This window comes from Dendroctonus ponderosae, unplaced genomic scaffold (assembly GCF_020466585.1).
Source record: "Dendroctonus ponderosae isolate FM_Combo_2020 unplaced genomic scaffold, Dpon_F_20191213v2 Dpon_F_20191213_3, whole genome shotgun sequence".
NCBI classification, from domain to species: Eukaryota; Metazoa; Arthropoda; class Insecta; order Coleoptera; family Curculionidae; genus Dendroctonus; species Dendroctonus ponderosae.
Window position 1 is genome coordinate 3,248,041 of NW_026018508.1, and position 18,599 is coordinate 3,266,639.

General features: G+C 33.6%; 1 protein-coding gene across 2 annotated transcripts in view; it reads right to left on the bottom strand.

The window, feature by feature from the left end:
* LOC109540338 (transcription factor sox-2) overlaps positions 1-18,599 on the bottom strand; it is a 41,592-nt gene continuing 22,993 nt past the window's right edge. For both annotated transcript variants that reach the window (XM_019908686.2, XM_048665066.1), the window contains exons 4-5: positions 15,465-15,610; positions 1-5,455 (exon numbers count right to left, since the gene is read on the bottom strand). In XM_019908686.2, the coding sequence (XP_019764245.1) occupies positions 4,868-5,455; positions 15,465-15,610 (734 nt within the window). In that variant the 3' untranslated portion in view covers positions 1-4,867. The remainder of the gene's footprint in view (positions 5,456-15,464; positions 15,611-18,599) is intronic.

Sequence of the window (18,599 nt, forward strand, 5' to 3'; positions counted from 1 at the left end):
TTATTTGACGGAGTCTCTATTATGTCCAATTTTCGTCTATCCAATAACATAATGTATGCATTAATAGTACTACTTCTAATAGGTCCTACTGATGAATAATAACGAGATTTGCTATCTTTTAAGTAGTCGTCTACAATCTAATAAAAATAGGAACAAAATATTTATAACTTCTCTTAAGTATGGCTTCAACAAGTTTGAATTATGATAAAAATATTTCCGTCAACCAACGATGAAAATGTTTTAATTTGAATTAATCTGCTGTTGGGAGATGCTTACCGTTAATTTATTGAAATATATATTAACAAAATTCAAAACATTTGTTATTTAATCATAACAAAACACCTCAAACTAACTAAACAAAAATGTACATTGAGGAATACGACAATGTATTCTTAATAAGAAAAGATTCTAATTTTTGTACATAAATATAAATTATATCTACATATTTTACAAGTTTTGCTTCGACAAAATTTGTTTTATTTTGCTTGATGCGTTGAAATATAAAGTGCTCACGCAAGTCTCATATCATATTCATTTATATAAATTTTCGACGATTTGAACTGAATTAATAACGTTTTCTTGGATATTCGAAAAATGTGCCAAATGCGAATTAACAAACTTACAAAATTTCAAAAAATGCTACATGAGTAAAATTATTTGCTTTCTTCAAAAATTGCAGCTGAGCCTACCTGGTTACTATCTACAGGGCCAAATAAATCACGGTCAAGTGATTTTCAGTTACTAATTAAGATAAATGAAAATCTTGTTTTACCGAATCTTGCTTTAGCGTACGTACTGTCTACATGTCGCTGGCCTGATAAAACACTATTTCAGGCAATTCTTAGTGTAAACAGGATTGTTTATGTCCTTTCTCATTTTTAGCTAAACTTTCTCAATAGAGACATTCTGGTTTGCGATCGTATCAATAGATTTCTATAGTGATTTTATGGATATGATCGCAAACCAGTATGGAATAGTAGAAAAGTTTCTCTGATTCTTCCACTTCCACTTTTCCACTGTTCTTTACGTTGGAAACCGTAGACAAATCACAATGAAATACTTAGACCCAAGTCTACAATTGCGGTATATACCGGGAACAAACTCTTTGTAGAGTAAGATATACTAGGGATAATCTGTGGCATAATACTATGTGTTGTTCCACAATGAAACGATGGCGCGAGAATAACTGTTCCGAGCTTATCGAAACTTTGGCTCTGGCGGTGTCCAAGGCAGTCGATGGCAACGTTACCATCGAGATGACCGTTTTTTCGAACTTTTACCTTAATTTACCTCAAAGTTTATGATAGTACTCCAAAGAAACAGTACCTAAAATAATTCAGCTAGTGTATGTGCTCGATTTTCTTAAGAAATGGCTCAGAGTATTAAAAAACAATGCACCAATTTCAGTAAAGATGAAGTGGAAATATTAATGGATTTAGTGGAAACTCACCAACATGTTATAGGCACGTACAATTTAATATTATAAAGTGAAACATTGTCGTTTTAGAATGTACGAAAACATATACAATTAATTACTAATGGAGCAGAAGAGGTTGAGCGGCGCACCATAGCAACAACATTTAACGTTATTTGTGGGACGGGAAGAACTGCGAAGATGTTGCGAAGCAAATGGGATTCGCTCAAAAAATTGAGCTTAGGAGCCAAGTATATAAAACTGGTGGCGGTCCACTCCCAGATTTGAACTTGACAGGTTTAGGGAAATGAGTGCTGAATTTAGTTGGTGTCTCTGCTAAGGGTACTGAATGTGAATTTGATTCGGATGATGGTAAGTGCAGTTTTACGCCATTGTAGGTTTAACTTAAATTTCAATTAGCACGTAGTTTTCTGTTATAGCTTTTGTTACCCCAAGCGAATTAGAATCCTTGGAAATCTTTACAGATGTGAAAGGATGTTCTGCTGAAGCTGTAGAAATCCCAGTTGCAGATTTGGTGAGTTACTTTTGGTTTCGCAAAACCGTATAGTTCATCTTTTGACAATATTGAGGCAATCGGAACATCCGGCGTTGAATTTGCCTTCAAAGCATTCAGCAAAAATTGTAGTGAGTATTTGCAATGTTACTTTACGAAACGAAATACTGAAATGCCACTTTTACTTTTAAGTAAGCAGTCCCATTTTCGAAAAATTGAAGAGGAAATACGTAAAAACTGGAAGAAAGGAATATATTTATGAAGAGCTGGTCCAAAAAATAATAGAATTTTCAGATTTTCAGAAAACTTTGCCGGAAAAAGGAGCGCGACAAAAAGAAAAAATGGAAAAGGAAATGCATGACCTAAAAATCAAACAAATGAAAGAGGAGCATGCTCTTAAATTGAAAGCGTTAGAATCTAAGATTCTAAATAAAACAACTTGGTACCAGAAGCGGATCCAGCTTTCGAGTCGGGGGGGGTCAAGTGGTAAAAATTTAGTCTTTTGTTGTCCATGAAATTAGAAAAATGTTTGTTTGTCGTTAAAAACTCAGCACAAGGGGGGGTTATCATGACCCCCATGACAACCCCCTGGATCCTCCCTTGCTTGGTACCCAACAGATACTTTACTAGAACACCTACAAACGCATTTCAATCGGTTGTCGATGACGGTAAATCAAAAATTTCTTTAAATCGCGTGAAAAAGTTTATATATGAAGAAATTGTAGGTTATGAATTGAGACCGAGAAATAAGACGCTATTGACTCATTGACCAATAGAACGAAGGAACAACTTTATCTGCAGTATATCCGGCTCATTTCACTGGTATAAGTTATACCGCCATTTATACCGAGATGACGTTATTCCACTATAGAAGAACCGAATTTTAAAAAGATATACCTAGAAGAGCTTGTTCCTGGTATATACCGCAAATGTAGATTTAGCCTTTAAGCGAGTTTTGCTAATTTGCCGAGAGGACTAAGTAGTAATAATCGGTTATTTTGCATTTTCTATTAAACGACTTTTTGTCTGATGTTTTTAATGTTTTAGAAATTCCATTATTTACCTAAACAAGAAGCAACAAAACCTGAAAACGTTTGCTTATAACATTTGAATATTGGATGCACCCCAAAACTGATTGCAGAATTTTTGAGCAGTGAAGCAATTCTGAAAAAGCAATTTAGTGTTGATTGATGCAAAAACGGTGTTGTGTTAATCTTTTGTGTTTCCAATTTTAGATTCTTTTGGGAGGTTAATATAGAAATCCTACATATGCTGGCCATTTTCAATGCTAATTAGAACGGTGAGTGATTATTTGAAAAACTAATTTGTATAACTCACTTGTTAAAGATAACTTGGAATCGATTGACTTAAGGGGCATCACAGTGAATTAAAATTGCCACAATTCCTTTTCTTCTTAAAAGAGCTAATTTCTCGACGAGCATATAGCAGAAAAAAATTCACTTTCAAGAGCTGATCTCTGGAAATTAAATCTTTAGCTTGTATTTTTCTCTTTCTTACCATTACATACATTTCTGATTTTCTGATACGCAATATAACCAGCAAAAAATCAAATATACTGTCTTATTAGTAACTAAAAACCGTTGGAACTTCCCAGACGTCCGTTAATTGCGACTTATGTTTGGCCCTGTACAATGTAATTATGAAATGTAATGTTTGATGTATTTCGCTAAACTAGATAAACTCCTAAATGTAAGACCTATTGCAGGGAGATTTCAAATTTTCAGCATGCCTTTTACTAGTTTAGTGGAGCTTACCTGGACAGTACGGAAAAATATATAAATTTAAACTTTATCAACTATATAAAATATATCGAAAAATTACAAAATACATATTTTAATATTTGCACATATATATTCGGAAAAACTGTAATCCTATCGTTTCATAATAAATTAGGTATAGCGCCAACCAAACATCAGTAGTGAACATTTCAACGTTGGATTTGGGGTTTGTTTTAAAATTTTGTTAGTCAAAATTTCAAATATTTATATCATTGCTAGAACTTAATTGAAAACTAAACTTTGATGCAGTGAATTGTTCTCAGCTGAGGAATGTCTTTATCGCTTCGACAAAGAGTCATAATTTTTTTGTAAGTTTTAGTAACATTTTTTTTGTTTTCCGCGCTGCCTAAATACTCGCCGATATCACCTACGGAGCAATGATTCGGTTTTTAAATCACCGTGTGGGTGTATATAGTGGGTGTATCATGAGGAAGGGACATTATTTTAATCACGTATTCTAGGTCCGCAAATAACACTAGTTTTCTGTATAAATGATGGGTTAAAAATGCTTCGATACGGATTTATAGGGTGTGGAAAATTAATTTAAAAAATGCAAAATGATAAATTCCCTCAAAACGCATCGAGATATTTTATCCAAATTTTTCAGGGATGAATAGCTAGAGAAAACACATGTTTTACAATTTAAAAAAATTCTTAATTTTGAAATGTTTTAAAAGACTTCTTTTAAACCAAATATTTTTATCTACTTTAGCCACTGGGTTACGTATGCGCTACAGACTACAAGAACGCACGGGTACGTACATAAACTAAAAAGTTTTAGCTTTAATTTAATATTAATTTAGCCCACCTCCCACAAATGCACTTAGAATCCTAACATTACTTGACAAAATTAACAAAATTAATTAATTGCAAAACATGCGTCTTAGCTATTGATCCCTAGAAAATTTCGTTAAAATACCGCTATGCGTTTTGAAGAGATTTATAATTTTGCATTTTTTAAATTAAATTTCAACACCCTGTAAATCCGTAACGAAGCATCTTTGGACCATCGTTTCTAAAGCAAAATAGGGTTATTTCCAGACGTAGAATAGTGATTAAAATAATTCCCCTTCCTCATGAAACATCTTGTATATATAAATCTACTATTCCAATCGATTAAATTATTCACATATTTTCTGGTCAAAATATCACTGTTAGGGGCCTTCTGAACTCACTTCCAGGTGTCTGCGACGGATACTGTGTAGCGTATTGAGGCATTGGAATAATTCCTGGAGGTACAGGGTTACCTTGTTGCATGGTAGTGTTAGGATAGTAGCCAGATATGCCGCTAGGCGATGCTCCAGCAGAAGAAGTTGTTGTAGAGCTGGAGGAACTGGCAGCATCTAATCGTTCTTGAGGGTGATTTTTGCTTTCAGGTGGAGAGTCACTTCTTGGAGATCCGATAGAATTTCCCATTCCGGGAACAAGCTGTTGTGGAATTTGTTGCGATCCTTGCTCATACATCTTGCTAACATCCAATCCTGAATAGGGCCTGGGACTATCACTGCAATACTTGCTATCCATGTACATTTTAGAAGTCTCAAAATACACCTTAGACAGTGCCGTAGTGGGATCTAAATAAGATCTATCCAAATAGTTTTTTGAATTAGATTCTATATATTTTGGATCTGAGTACATAGACATTGCAAGTGATGATGGAGGCATGTATGAAGAACGATACTTTTCTGCTTCTAGTGTGTATTTCATAGCATCCATGGGACTAACCATCTGAAACAAGTCAAATGTCTCCATTAGGCAAAGTATGAAGCAAACTTTTTTAATGTTCGGGTTATATTATTTTTAAGAAAATGTCCCATACAGATCATGTATTTCGACTCCTGATTCAAGACAAAGATCTCATAAAATTTTTCTGCTTTGCTGTTTTGCTAGTTAACAGGTTTTTCCCATTTGAAACCCTGTATACCGTGAACATACCAAAAAACAACTGAACAACAAAAATTTCATTTACGGCTAATAATTTAAGCAAATTTCTAGTTGAAGTGTTAATTGCGTCCACTTGTTAACCTGCTGGTTTTTTGTCAAGTGTAGTCATTTCTCGTTTTTATTGCTGATGCCCATTTTGTTTAGTTCTGATTTGAATCCGGTGACAAAAGCTTTTACGATTTGAAGGCATTTAATGCTTAATGAGGAAATTTGAATAGTGAAGTTGAAAGGATCGGTATTTATTACACGAATAGATAGGAAATGTAATTTTAACAAATCGTATATTTTTATTGGCCAAGATTGACGTATAAATTCGACAGACTAATACTAATAAAAAGCCTTAAAAGCGGCATACACTATTTATCGTTTATAATACCATATTAAGTCAACCACGGTTTATCATTAAAAGAAAACATTTATTTCCATCTTAAAAGTTTCCTAACTGCTTCTTGGATGCAAAAGACTACAATATACATGTAAAATCAAAACGCGTTTTACCTAAATCTCAGCTAAATATGAACTAGATATTTAGCCATTCCAAAATATTTCATCGGTTCGATTGATTTTTAAAGCTGATGAAAAAAAATATGTATTACTTTTGACCTCCACAATGCAAAATTTATCATGTGTAATGTAGCCCAACCACTATTCGTACCAAAAAACATTAAAACTCCGCCCGATTAATTATTCGACTTCTTGAGCTAATGTCTTCTAAAACTACTGACATATTAGGTGGTCGAGTTTACACTGAATTTGAAATTTCCATTTCAGAACTCGTGCATTTATTTTTTTATGTTTGTGGACTTTAGAAAAGCGTCATTCTTCATAGTATTATCGATGTCCGGGAATCAGTTAATATCTGTAAAAAGAGACCGATCCTGCTACTACATGTTTAAGTTACATCAGAAATTAATTTAGAGTTTTCTAAACAATTCATTGTGTCATCACTGCTCGTTAATTTTGGCGCTTGGAATAATATTCACTCCTTCCGTTCTCTCTGATTCACTTATCCTTAACTCTTTTGTAAAATGTTCTGCTTTACATTCTTGGGTTTCAATTCAAAATAAAAGTGATTATTTTACTTTATTTCAAATATTCCGGTCGAATCGGTGAACATTGTGGAAAGTTAAACTATCACAAAAGTGGTCGGAGCCATTCCACCTGAGTATAAAAATGAAACTAAATATTCCACGTTTTTTACTGAATACTTGATGAATTCGTCTAATATGTTGTTTGCTAAATGATCAAATAATATTTTGTCGCCATCGTCGGCCGCCCTCATTCAAACACAAGAAACAGAACGTTTACGCGTAACGCAGCACATTTATCTGAGCCATTAAGGCCCATTGTAGGGAGGTGATATATCATCCGAAGGTGCTGCTTCTAACCCGGCTAGAAAGCTTTGCAACATGTAACACCGGTTCTTTGTGCAGTAATGGTGGACGATGCGTGGAATTTTCTGTCAAACTGTTTCTTTTCAGTCTCTTCGTATCGTCTAACCCCGGCGAGCCGATTTTGGACTTTCCGATTATAAATCAACCCTTTTTCGGACAAAAAGTCACAATGAATAGGCAGGCATAAAATGCTGTAAATAAGTATCTGGTCACAAATAGTGGTGGCAACATGTGAAATGCAAAATTAAATATATACCCAGAAAAGAAGGATTTCAAATGGTTGCAGTAGATAGTTTAGAGAGCTAATATTGTCGGAATAGTGAAACCCCATAAGTAATCTATGTTTAATACTTTAATTTGCCCTAGGTTATAACTCTCGAATGCAATTTCAAAATTTGATAGGGTTATATTGCTGAATTGCATGCCGTATGGTTCAGCAAACAACACTGAAAATCAGGAAGAACATTTTCGGAGTTATAGAGATATATAAAACTTTAATTGATCATTGATCATGATCAGTCTCAACTGAGACTGGAGGGGAAACTGTTCAAACTTGTGCACTAGCTTTTCCTATTTTTCCGTTAAAATAAGATCGCCAGAAAACACCATCTACGATTTCTTTGCTGCTTTAAGCTGAATAATTTAGAGTGGATCCTTTGGAAAATTATCTTTCACTTTGATTGCCTGCGTCTTACTTGATAAAATTACTAGCTAACTTTGGCTATGCTGGTGCATGTGAGTGAACAATTTATCAGAATGTTGTAAAGAAGATGTGCAAACATATGGGCAACCACTTGGGTCCACTCATTAAATACTAATTATTGAGGTTCTAATCGGAAATTAGAATTGACCTTCAGCAAAATTACGTCAACCCACTAATGTGATTTATCATTATCTAGAGACGCCATGCTAACAGCAAAAACTTGATGACCAATTTTCCATCTCCTATTTTTATCCTCCAGATTTAGACAAGTTGCAAGAACCATGATAATATTTTTCTTTGTAAAGTTGTAGGAAGAAAAGAATAATTCTTATCGTGCTTTCACATACAGTACTACAAATAGGCAGCATCTGATTTAAAAAAATGTCTTGGCAAGGAATCCTCTAGCATTTTATACCTAAATATCGATTTTAATTGCTAAAGACGCACCAGCTTTGAGATGTAATTATTGTGTTAAATACTTAAAAAACCTTCAAAATCTGTAAATGAAACGTTATTATATTAAGTCTGCATTCACTTTTGTTTTGTGCTGTGTGCTTTATCGAAATTAAATATGATTATGTGCATTTACGATTAAAGCAAGTTTTCTTGTTCTTCGTTTCAATGTACGTTTAGTCATATTTGTACTGTGGGTTGACCATCAACATTTTTATAGTTATCACGTCGTGGTCAGAAAAGCGATTTGGGACGTAAACCACAGAATGTAAATATTTTTTATGCATCACAAATTAATAGTTTGTAGTTTGATCAAAGATTGAACAATATTTGCTTGCGTGTGGATTACACATAAAGTTTAAACAAGAAAATCATGGCATCACCCACCATCAGTATATCTCCCAAAGTTATTCCGCAAATAGCAATTAAACAGTTCAGTTTATCAGTCTCATAGTAAGTTCACTTTCTACAATACCTTTTATCAAACTCATGTAATTTCATTTATTTACATTTTTTTCGACAATAGCAAAAAATACCTGCAACAATAAAGCTTTTCTTTATATAGATTTTGATGTAATATGTAGTATGCTAATGAAAGGCTTGACACGCAAAGTGTTACGTTAGCTAATACATCAGATATTTCAGATTTGAAATTGAATAACTAATTGTCACATTTTGAAACTGCGAAAGAAATGGTGGGTGTGTAATTATAAAACAAGAGTTTAGCAAGAATCGCATTAAGACTTCCTCCCGTTGCTTTCAAGATTATTACTCAATCAAGATTAGCGCGGTCCCTTTGTGACTGAACCTGAGTGGTTTTATTAGAGAACAGTCCGGATTTATTGCCTATGAATTGCCGGTGTAACGACTGAAAAATGCTATTTTATTGTTTTCAACTAAACACTAGGATGCTAGGTTTGTTACTTTAATTGTTAACTTAAGACGCGTTTATTCATTAAAAGTATGATTGTTTTTGATTGACATCAAATTGTTTTTCGCATTACAATTGCATTTCAATGGGGCATTCAAAAGTGATTTGGGTTCAAGATTGGCGGAAAACTCCAGAAAACATCATTTATAGCAGCTTGATAATAAATGAGTCGAAATCAGGCCCGCTAAATTTAATTCAGTACAATTAAAATTTAATCAAGCTTCCAAATTCCTCGCATCTGCCGAACTAAACATGGTGTCCACTCAATAAAATATCGACTTTATTTATCAACATTACAAATTAATTAGATCGGTGACAATAAATTTATTATCTGCGGGATTACGGGGATGCAGTATTTGAATAAATATGAAATGGTAATACAGTGCCCAGCGTGCATTTGACAACTTACTTATTACGGCTAAGTTATAATAGGAAGGCCTATAAATTGGGTGTTAATACCGTAAAAAATGGCCCTGTTGCATAAATAATTTTTAAAAGTTGTTTGGGTTCGTGTCGTTAATGACAAAAGGTGTCGGGCAGCATGGTTATTGCTATACTCGACTATAAAATGTTAAGTTGAACCGGATGTGAATCGAACGATTAATACTCATTTGTACCGACGGCAAGATTTGGCAGTAGCATTCATTCGTTATTTTTATAACGAATAATAAATATAAATAATATATTGTAATGGAGGTAATTAATTGAACAATTTTATCTTCAAGAATTACAGGAATTTTTATGAAATAAATAATCAACGAACAAAGAAAACGGACAAATCGCTTTTCATTAGTTAGTTAGTTTGGAAGAGGTAGAGCATTAAGAGGCAGGGTTGAAAGGTTTTCATTTGCTTAGTTTTTGTTTTCGGTGGAGTGAATTAAGTGTCTGTGTGTGTCGCTCAAGATACGGTTTCCGGAAAAAAATTGAATAGTCCGAAAAACTAAATATGCTACAAAAATAGATGATCACGATTCTATATTGTGTAGGTACTTATTAAATAGTTTTATGTCCGTAATAAGCGCTAGAAAGGTTGAACATAATGTAGCTATCAACACGGTTGCATCATTACAATTATAATTAATGTCTTCGTCTTCCATATAAGCAATTCCATTCTTTAAAACAAAACAATAAAAACTTGATGAAACCAAATCGTTCGCAAACCCTTAATTCTGGGATTAAACACCTGAATTATATTAAATAAAATATTTTAACAGACGAGACAAAACGTTATAAGAACAAATTATTTTATGCCTCCAGACGGTTCGATTTGAAAAATATCCTTTAACTCAATACGTCAAGCAATTTGAGCGATTTGAATCCCGAGTTGGATGAACTTTTTCATATAAATAGTTAGAAGAGTAAGGCCATTAAAACTTTTGAAACCATAATTTTTTTAACAATCTAATCTAAATCTTGCGTTGGGCAAATTAGTACTTCATGTGAATAATAAAACTATGCAAATACTCTAATGCCCGTTTTCTTTCGGGAAAGACTATTGCAAATATTGTAATGAATTAGCAAAAAATTGGTGGCACAATCCTAAATCTGAGTTAACGTTGTGTGCTGTTGTTTTTGTTGCTTCATGAAAAGTTTAGCTTGGAATTACAAACTTCTCTAACAAGTATCACTGGTAAAAACATTTTTGTTTAACTTGCTCTCTTAAGTAATAATATATCTATAAAAGAAATATATCTATAAATTAATGCACATAATTAATATATATGACACTAAAATTTGGCGGAAGTTACAAACACGAAGTAAAAGATAATACAGAATAATAACGGATTTACGGAAACTGGTCTCAGCATAGCAAATCGCATTCCTTCTTGAGGTTTTTTCGTGCTGCAATTTTTTACTTATACACTACTGTAATACTTAAAACTGACAACAATCTAATAAATCGAATTGGACTGAGCGTTGATAAGCTTTTGAGCGAAACACCTCTGAGGATGTAAAGTCACTCGTGCTTGCGAAACATCAGAAAGAAATAATTTGGGATCACGACCGAAAAGCTAGGATCAAAACTAACCGGTTGTAAAGCAATGAGAGGTAAACTTTTACCTTTAATAATTATTAATTATTAATTACTTATACCTTTAATAATAATAATAATAAAGATGATCATACATTTTGTAATTTGAAGAAACCTATTTTAAACGTAAGTCCGAATGATTATTATTATATATCAAGCGTGGACGTTTTACAATTCATGTTTCAAGTTAGGTTTACTAATTAAAGTTCGAGAGCTGATTTTATGCACAGATGGCTAGAACATTAAATGGGGTTTTTCGTGTCTTGGATGGTTCGGCTCTGATGATGCAGAAATAAATCAACAAAATGTAGGTATTTCAAATCGTTAACGCCGTCTTAGTTAGAACCACTAACCAATAATGAAACTCATTATAAAAAGTAGCTCCTAGTCGAGTGCCGTATATTTCTTCATATTCATATTTTAAATGGTCACTTAAACATACTTTATGCAGTTCCAAACGTGGTTTGCCAATCATTTAATAGGAATATAATTTCAGAATAAAGCCGTAATAACAAATTCATTAAACAGCAACGTTTACTAGCATCAGGCTGTTTGATGGTCTACTAATGGTATTGTGAGCTGTCTATTTCCAGCGACTCACCATGCCATTTAAATGTCACCATGAATATTAAAGACATCGTGAAGATTCAAACTCTCAGACACTATCAAAAGATCCTATTATCATGATCCCTAGTTTTAAAGCAATTTCGTGAGATGACTGAGCAAATTCAACCCTGTCCTTCCGTCGGTTTTCAGCCTGACTGCCACTAAAATTGATGTCCCTTAGCCCTTTTTTTTACGGAAAACAACCGGGGATTTACCGAAAAACGCGTTCACTACGAGGGTGGTGTTTTGCAATCTTTACTGTGCCTAATCGACTGTGAGAATTGGCACAAGCTGCCTTCAGTTTTTATTTCTTAAAAAATGCCGCATCACGACGGTGACTAGCCATGACCAGTCATTAAGGAAAACGGAATTAAGAACGGCCAGGTGTGAAGGTATCCATTAAGTATGGTATTATTAAAAGGTTTTTGGAATGGATGCATTATTCATAATGAAGTGGTCAGTACCATGAGGTAGTAATCGGCATATCATTGCTGACCAAATACTAAAACTGTAACTGGTTTTATTAAGACAATTCAGTTATACGGGTGTATGTGGACGCATGTGGTGGATTACTTGAAATGAGTAGAAGTAAATACTCGTGTTTCAAAACGAGTTTTGCATTTCTGAGGATGTACACAACAATAGTAAGAGAAAATCTACTAATTTGTACTACTAGCCTTTTTTAAGCAATATATTAACATTCGTCCATAAGAGGAGACTTGCTGCTGAAACCCGCTCTTTTATGTAAACTTTCATTTTTGTCAATAAAACGTTACCGATAAGTTAAAAACAAAATTTTATTATTATAAGTATATAAGCCACTTTGTTGTAAACATTTAAAAATGTTGTTTAGAGAATGAACACTTTCCGCACTAGTACAAGTGATGTCTCTCTAGGTGCTTTCGTTTATCGGTCAATAGAAAGTTTCAGAAAATAAAATACTATTTCTCTTAATGATTATTTAATATTGATTACCTATTTTGCGTATAAGGGTCAGTTTTGCAATGTTTCATAGAAGTTTAGTGTTAACTGATTTCAAACCTAAAATGTACTAAACGAAATGTTTAGAAACTTGTAGAAGTTTTAGTTTTACAGTGGTAAGAATTATTTCTTCAAACTTTCAAACATTGAGTTTCAATCAAGGCAAAATACAAAATTGCAAGTAATTGCTACTAAATGCTCCAAGAATTGTTTAATGTAAATGTTATTTAGCCGGGTAGATGATTTCTTCGTACCAAATAGTCGGTTCTGAAAATGTTTACATATTTAAAATTAGGAAAATGCCGATACACAACATATCCGAAAAACAATTAAATTTCCAACCTAAGGGAAAATTACGTAATACTGTGTAGTCATACACTTAACTTCCAAAAAGTAAAATGGCACAACAAACAACCGCGAATAAACAAAGACCGGTAATTATCTGGCGCCTTCCTTGGGTTTGCCACTCTGCTTCTGCAATCAAAATAGTTTTCATAGGTCAGGAAAATAGAACTTAAATATACAGAGCGAGTCATAATTCGATGTACAAACTTTCTACTCTTTTGACATATTCTGTGATCAAAAATAATGTCCGAAGGCATATGAGCCAAAGTTCGATAATGATTTGTCAGGAAAAACCAGGATGTTTAATATTTCATGGAAAAAATAATTGGTATATCCCAAACGAGTGGAGACTTTGGAATCAAATTTAGTATATTTTGCCTCATGAGTAAACAATTTATTTTGCTTAAAGTAAACTAAGCAAAGGAGTCCCAAATGATCTTCATTAATTGCTTCATTCCCAGACTAAATCTATGGATCTTAAGCTCCTTGTACTTTCGTATCGAGGCATTTTGAGACTTGGGTTCACTTACCATACTTGTATTATTTTTGATCGTATCGTAAAATTTTCTACACGTATTATGAATCTTTCGGTATAATATTACTTCTAACGACCCACAGACTCAACGCTGACTCCCCTACAATAACTGCAGACGGCCAAACGACACACCGAAAAACGACGTAAGGTACCTTGGGATCACAACCGACCACAAACTCAAATTCACTAAACACACACGAAACATCAGAATAGAGACGATAAAAAGAACAAAACACTTTCGATCACTAACATACAAAGACAAAGGAATTAGTACAAATACCGCGACAAAAATATACAGAACGATCTGCAGACCCCTCTTGGACTTCGGACATATACTCATGGCCAACAGAAAGGACAAAACGATGCGTACAAACAACAGAACAAATTGCACTAAGACTAATAACACGAATAAGACGCACAAACATGACAAAAATTTGGGAAAGACTAATACACTTACAGACAAAATGGACAAACAAACCCCACAACTGGACTATACTGAATCCCCTTTGCCTAACAAGACAGACAAAACACTCCCGTTTTCGTACCCCAACAAATACTTTACTAGAACACCTACAAACGCAACTGATCTAACGACTAAGACCTGTTTTATTTGTAAGCCAAGATTTTTTTATCTAACAAGAGATAGGCGTGGTATGCAAGACTGTATGGTCCTCATATCATATTTGCAAAACTGACACGAAGGATATCATTCGACTCCTAGCCGAATGAACGAGCCGAATAAATTTAAAGTGGATCTTCAATATGTTCACATGTTTAGCTGATTCAGAAATTATCTAGCAAGAAAGATGGAAACCCTCATGAAGGAGCGCAAGCGGTTCTTTAAACAATATGCCATGGAACAGAAACAAAATAAGACAAGAAAATAATAGTGAACACCAGGATTAGTGAGTCTCAGAAGCAACTTTTAAATGCATTTAAAGTTCAGTGGACTGGCTTTTGTACGAAGGTTTTGACCAGTAAATTTTCATTTGCAAATGCGATTTTTTATACCAAATGGGTACCAAATAGCAGCAGCTTGATTAATCAATGAATTTTTATTTCAATTTTGAATTGTTCATTGAATCTAAGTATGATTCAGATGTGCTTTACTTAAACTCAACAGTTACACAGAAATTTACGATTGACCCTATCAATAATTATTAATAGTGACGATTTCTTTCAACTTTCTATAAGCCTGAAAAGGATTGATAATTTCAAGAAACAAAATCAAATGAAACAGAATTCGAAATGGCGGCTTGATAAGATCTGATGCGATCAATAAACTCTTCATGCATCTTGTAATTTTGGTAAACATTTTTTACCTCGTAAATTCTTCGACTCTTGTTAAGTTTAAGTAGGTAAGTGAAGCAATTGACTTGACGATTGGAACATATTTTTGGACACCCTGTATAATTAAATTTGGTTTGAAAAAACCTTCAAACTTTTCAAATAAAAATTGACGGTTTGGAGCGTTTTGTCGAAAAACAATCTGCAGAGGTTTTTAGGTAATAATGTACTACGTACAATTAGATCCGGATGCAAACAACAAATGCCAAGTGCAAAAATTCAATAGCAGATCTTCGAGGACTGTAAAGCGAAAGTTGGAATAGTGGAATCCAAGAAGAGATGAAGGAACGATTTTTTAGGGAAAGTCATAGGCCGACAGACGAAAGTGAAGATCGACTAGTGGAAGTCGTATATAAGAAACGTTGTAAATTGTAAACTGATGTGCATTGCAAACACAATATTGGATGGGACAAACATTTAAAACACTAAGGTGTATCTGCGACTGGTAATAATGTCAGGAGCTTACTTGGCTTGGTCCCGTTAGTCCAGCTGACATTGCTGCTGACTGTTGTGCAGACATGGCGGCGGCCATGGAAGCTGCATTCAGGGAACCATACGCTGCTGTTGGGCTGTAGTAGGAGGCCATGGACTGACCCATTGTAGATGCCATTCCTGCAAAAATGAAAAAATAAATATCAATTTCGCATCAAAGGAAACAACATTCCACGCGGGTTAATAAGCCGTTAATAAATGAGAAAATACTTAAATAGCCCGCGATCATTTTAGCTAAATTTGGGTTCATTACTACATAGTAAAAACATTGTCTACATAGATTTGTCTTTCTCCTGCTTTGGAGGTGTTAAAACAACACCTTGATATTTTAATAATATAAGATTTCAAAGCAAATAGTACATACACCTCGCCACTACCATATAACAAAATAAATAAATATATGAATACAAATTATATAATGGCTGCTAATTAGTATTCTATCCGGACAAATAATGTCAAATTGACTAAAGTACACATCAGCTCTCCTGATAATTTGGTTAAAATAATAAACAAGTTAACCCACAAAATAAGATTCCTTCTTAACATAGGCGTAGGTGCATTGGCTTCGAACTATCCGTGTAATATAAAACGTGTTAAGTGTGTTAATTACTTAAGGTTAATGCGGTACATTAGACCAATTAAAATTTCTGATCAGTTTAACTATTTATCTGGGATTTAAACCAATGTGCTCTAAAAAAGTTTTGAAAAAGTATAATTATGTTGAGGTCGCGGACGTTCTTTGCATTCTTTCTAAGTTAATTCGATAAGATTAGAATGCACTATGCTTAAACAAACTTAAATCGTTTTACATAACAATTGTAATGACGCAATTTACAGACAGCATGCTGAAAGGCGGTATGTGCCAATAAGATAGAAATTAGTATTCGTCAAAAAATGACATTAATTATACACCTTTACAATTGATTGATTGTTTCTTGCTGGCTTCAGGATGATTTTTCAAGTATTTACTGAACAATTCACTCCATTGAATTCGCCAGAAAGTGTTACGTAGATTCCAACATAAGATAATGATAACCTTGTAATCGTGTTGTTTCAGAATTTGTGTTGCCTTTCAATGTCTAGTTTCAAAGTTGCAAGTCTGCACGGAATTTTCAAAAATGTGTGCTATTTTTATCACTTAACAAACGGTCAACCTGTCTGCATTAGTATAAATGGCACAACCGTTACAGCGACACAGCATTTTATTCAAACGCTTCTGGTAAAAAAAGGGTAAGAAGTAGATTAAATGGTTTACAGGGTGATTTGAGTTTCAAGAAGTCAGTGATTGAAATTGAAATCTCATAGGAGTGTTATTGCAATCGATGAGTTTTATAACGATATTGAACCAAAGCGTCGTCTCTAAATGCGTCCTTAAAACGGCCTTTTTTGTTAATGTTAAATCATGACACTACAAATGGCGCGCAATTCAAAACCGTCATTCTTATTGGAACACCCTTTAGTAATATTATCCAATATAATAAAAGCCAAATATTAACGTTGCAATCTGATTTATTATTGAGAGGTGCTTCAATCTAAAAATTAAAATGTTTTTACATACTTAAATGGTTTCTTCCGTTAAGTTAATTTATACTGTGAATGTTCGGATAAAGCGACAAAGACAAATCGTTATCACCACGGATATTTTATGCCCAGCATCAATTTACTCAGAAACAATGCAGTCATAATTCATAAATTTCAAAGCTCAACGTGTGCGCACATATTCGGCATTCTTCATCGACATTTACACATACATTCTGTCCTCACCGTGTTCCCTTGCAGGTTATAAATCACTGAGGTAACCAATCTTACGTGTCAAATGTGAATATTAAATGATGTTTGATTGACATTTAAATGTGACCGGTCTTTTAGGCTTTCATGTGACCTACAATTGTAAAATAATGTGAGAATATTAATGTATTTTTTAAGATGGAAATATTATTGATGACCGCCCGAGACTAATGAGGTATTATTGAAGAAAGGGAGATGACGTATTGGATACTATCAATAATTGCCTCGATGGACGCAACTAATGGATATTTCAATTTTACATTTATTCAGAAAAAAATTTTGAATTAATATTTGTTAGTTAAGTTAGTAAAGTTTTGAATATTTTTTTCAGAATCGCGCGCAATTACAACTTCCACTGGTCTAGTATTAATATAGTCGTATCGGTCATGCTAGAGTAAGGTGGCCAAAGTGAACGTTGCTGACATTCATGTATTAAGAAAATATTTAATATCAATATAACCCGCTTTTATTAAACAAACTTGCACTTTTTACTTGCGCAAGTTCTGCAAAGCAAGATTTTTTATATTCTTGCTGTTCACAATCATTTGTGCAAAAAGATTAAAAAAAAGCGCAGATGTTGGCTGATCGACAAAGATACCTCAAATTGTCAATTTACGAATTAATATTTTATTACAGGAGTTAAATGAATAATTGTGTGCAGCGTGCTGTACAAAAAAAATAAGTCGAAAATAATGGGCAATGGTAATGCATGGATAAATTAATGAGCAAAAATATAGGAGCGTTGTATTATTTCTTGTGTGCAGCATCTAATACATGCATGCATTTGTTCAAATATATATAGTATGTATAAAGTATATATGTATATATAGAATATCTGATTTCAAGAGTATTTCTGAGGCTCCATTAAACAATTAATTTTATATATATTTATGGCACAAAGGTTTTCAAGAAAGGAAACGTTGAATAAATTATTGCCTTTGACACTGTTATCTGTTAAATCAAATTTACAATCAGCAGCATCAGCTGCAGCTTCTATGTCATCTTATCTTCCGCCGATTCTTACAACTTTATTTGATGTTTCACACTTTGAAGAGGTAAATGTGTACCACATCAAAACTTCTGCTATGGAAAAGAAAAAAGTGATTATATTTTCCAAAAGATGGCGGATATTAAAACTGTTAAGTTTTAGAAGAATAAGTTTTATTCATCCTCCGAAAATGGTAGGATAGCTACCAAAACGCACGTGGCCTGAAAAAATCGTAGTAAAAAGGGTCCACCAAGTACTGAAGCCTGGTCATTTCGCAGGAATTTGTCGAAGGTTCCAAACCTAAATACATATGTTAATTAATGCCTTGCAAAC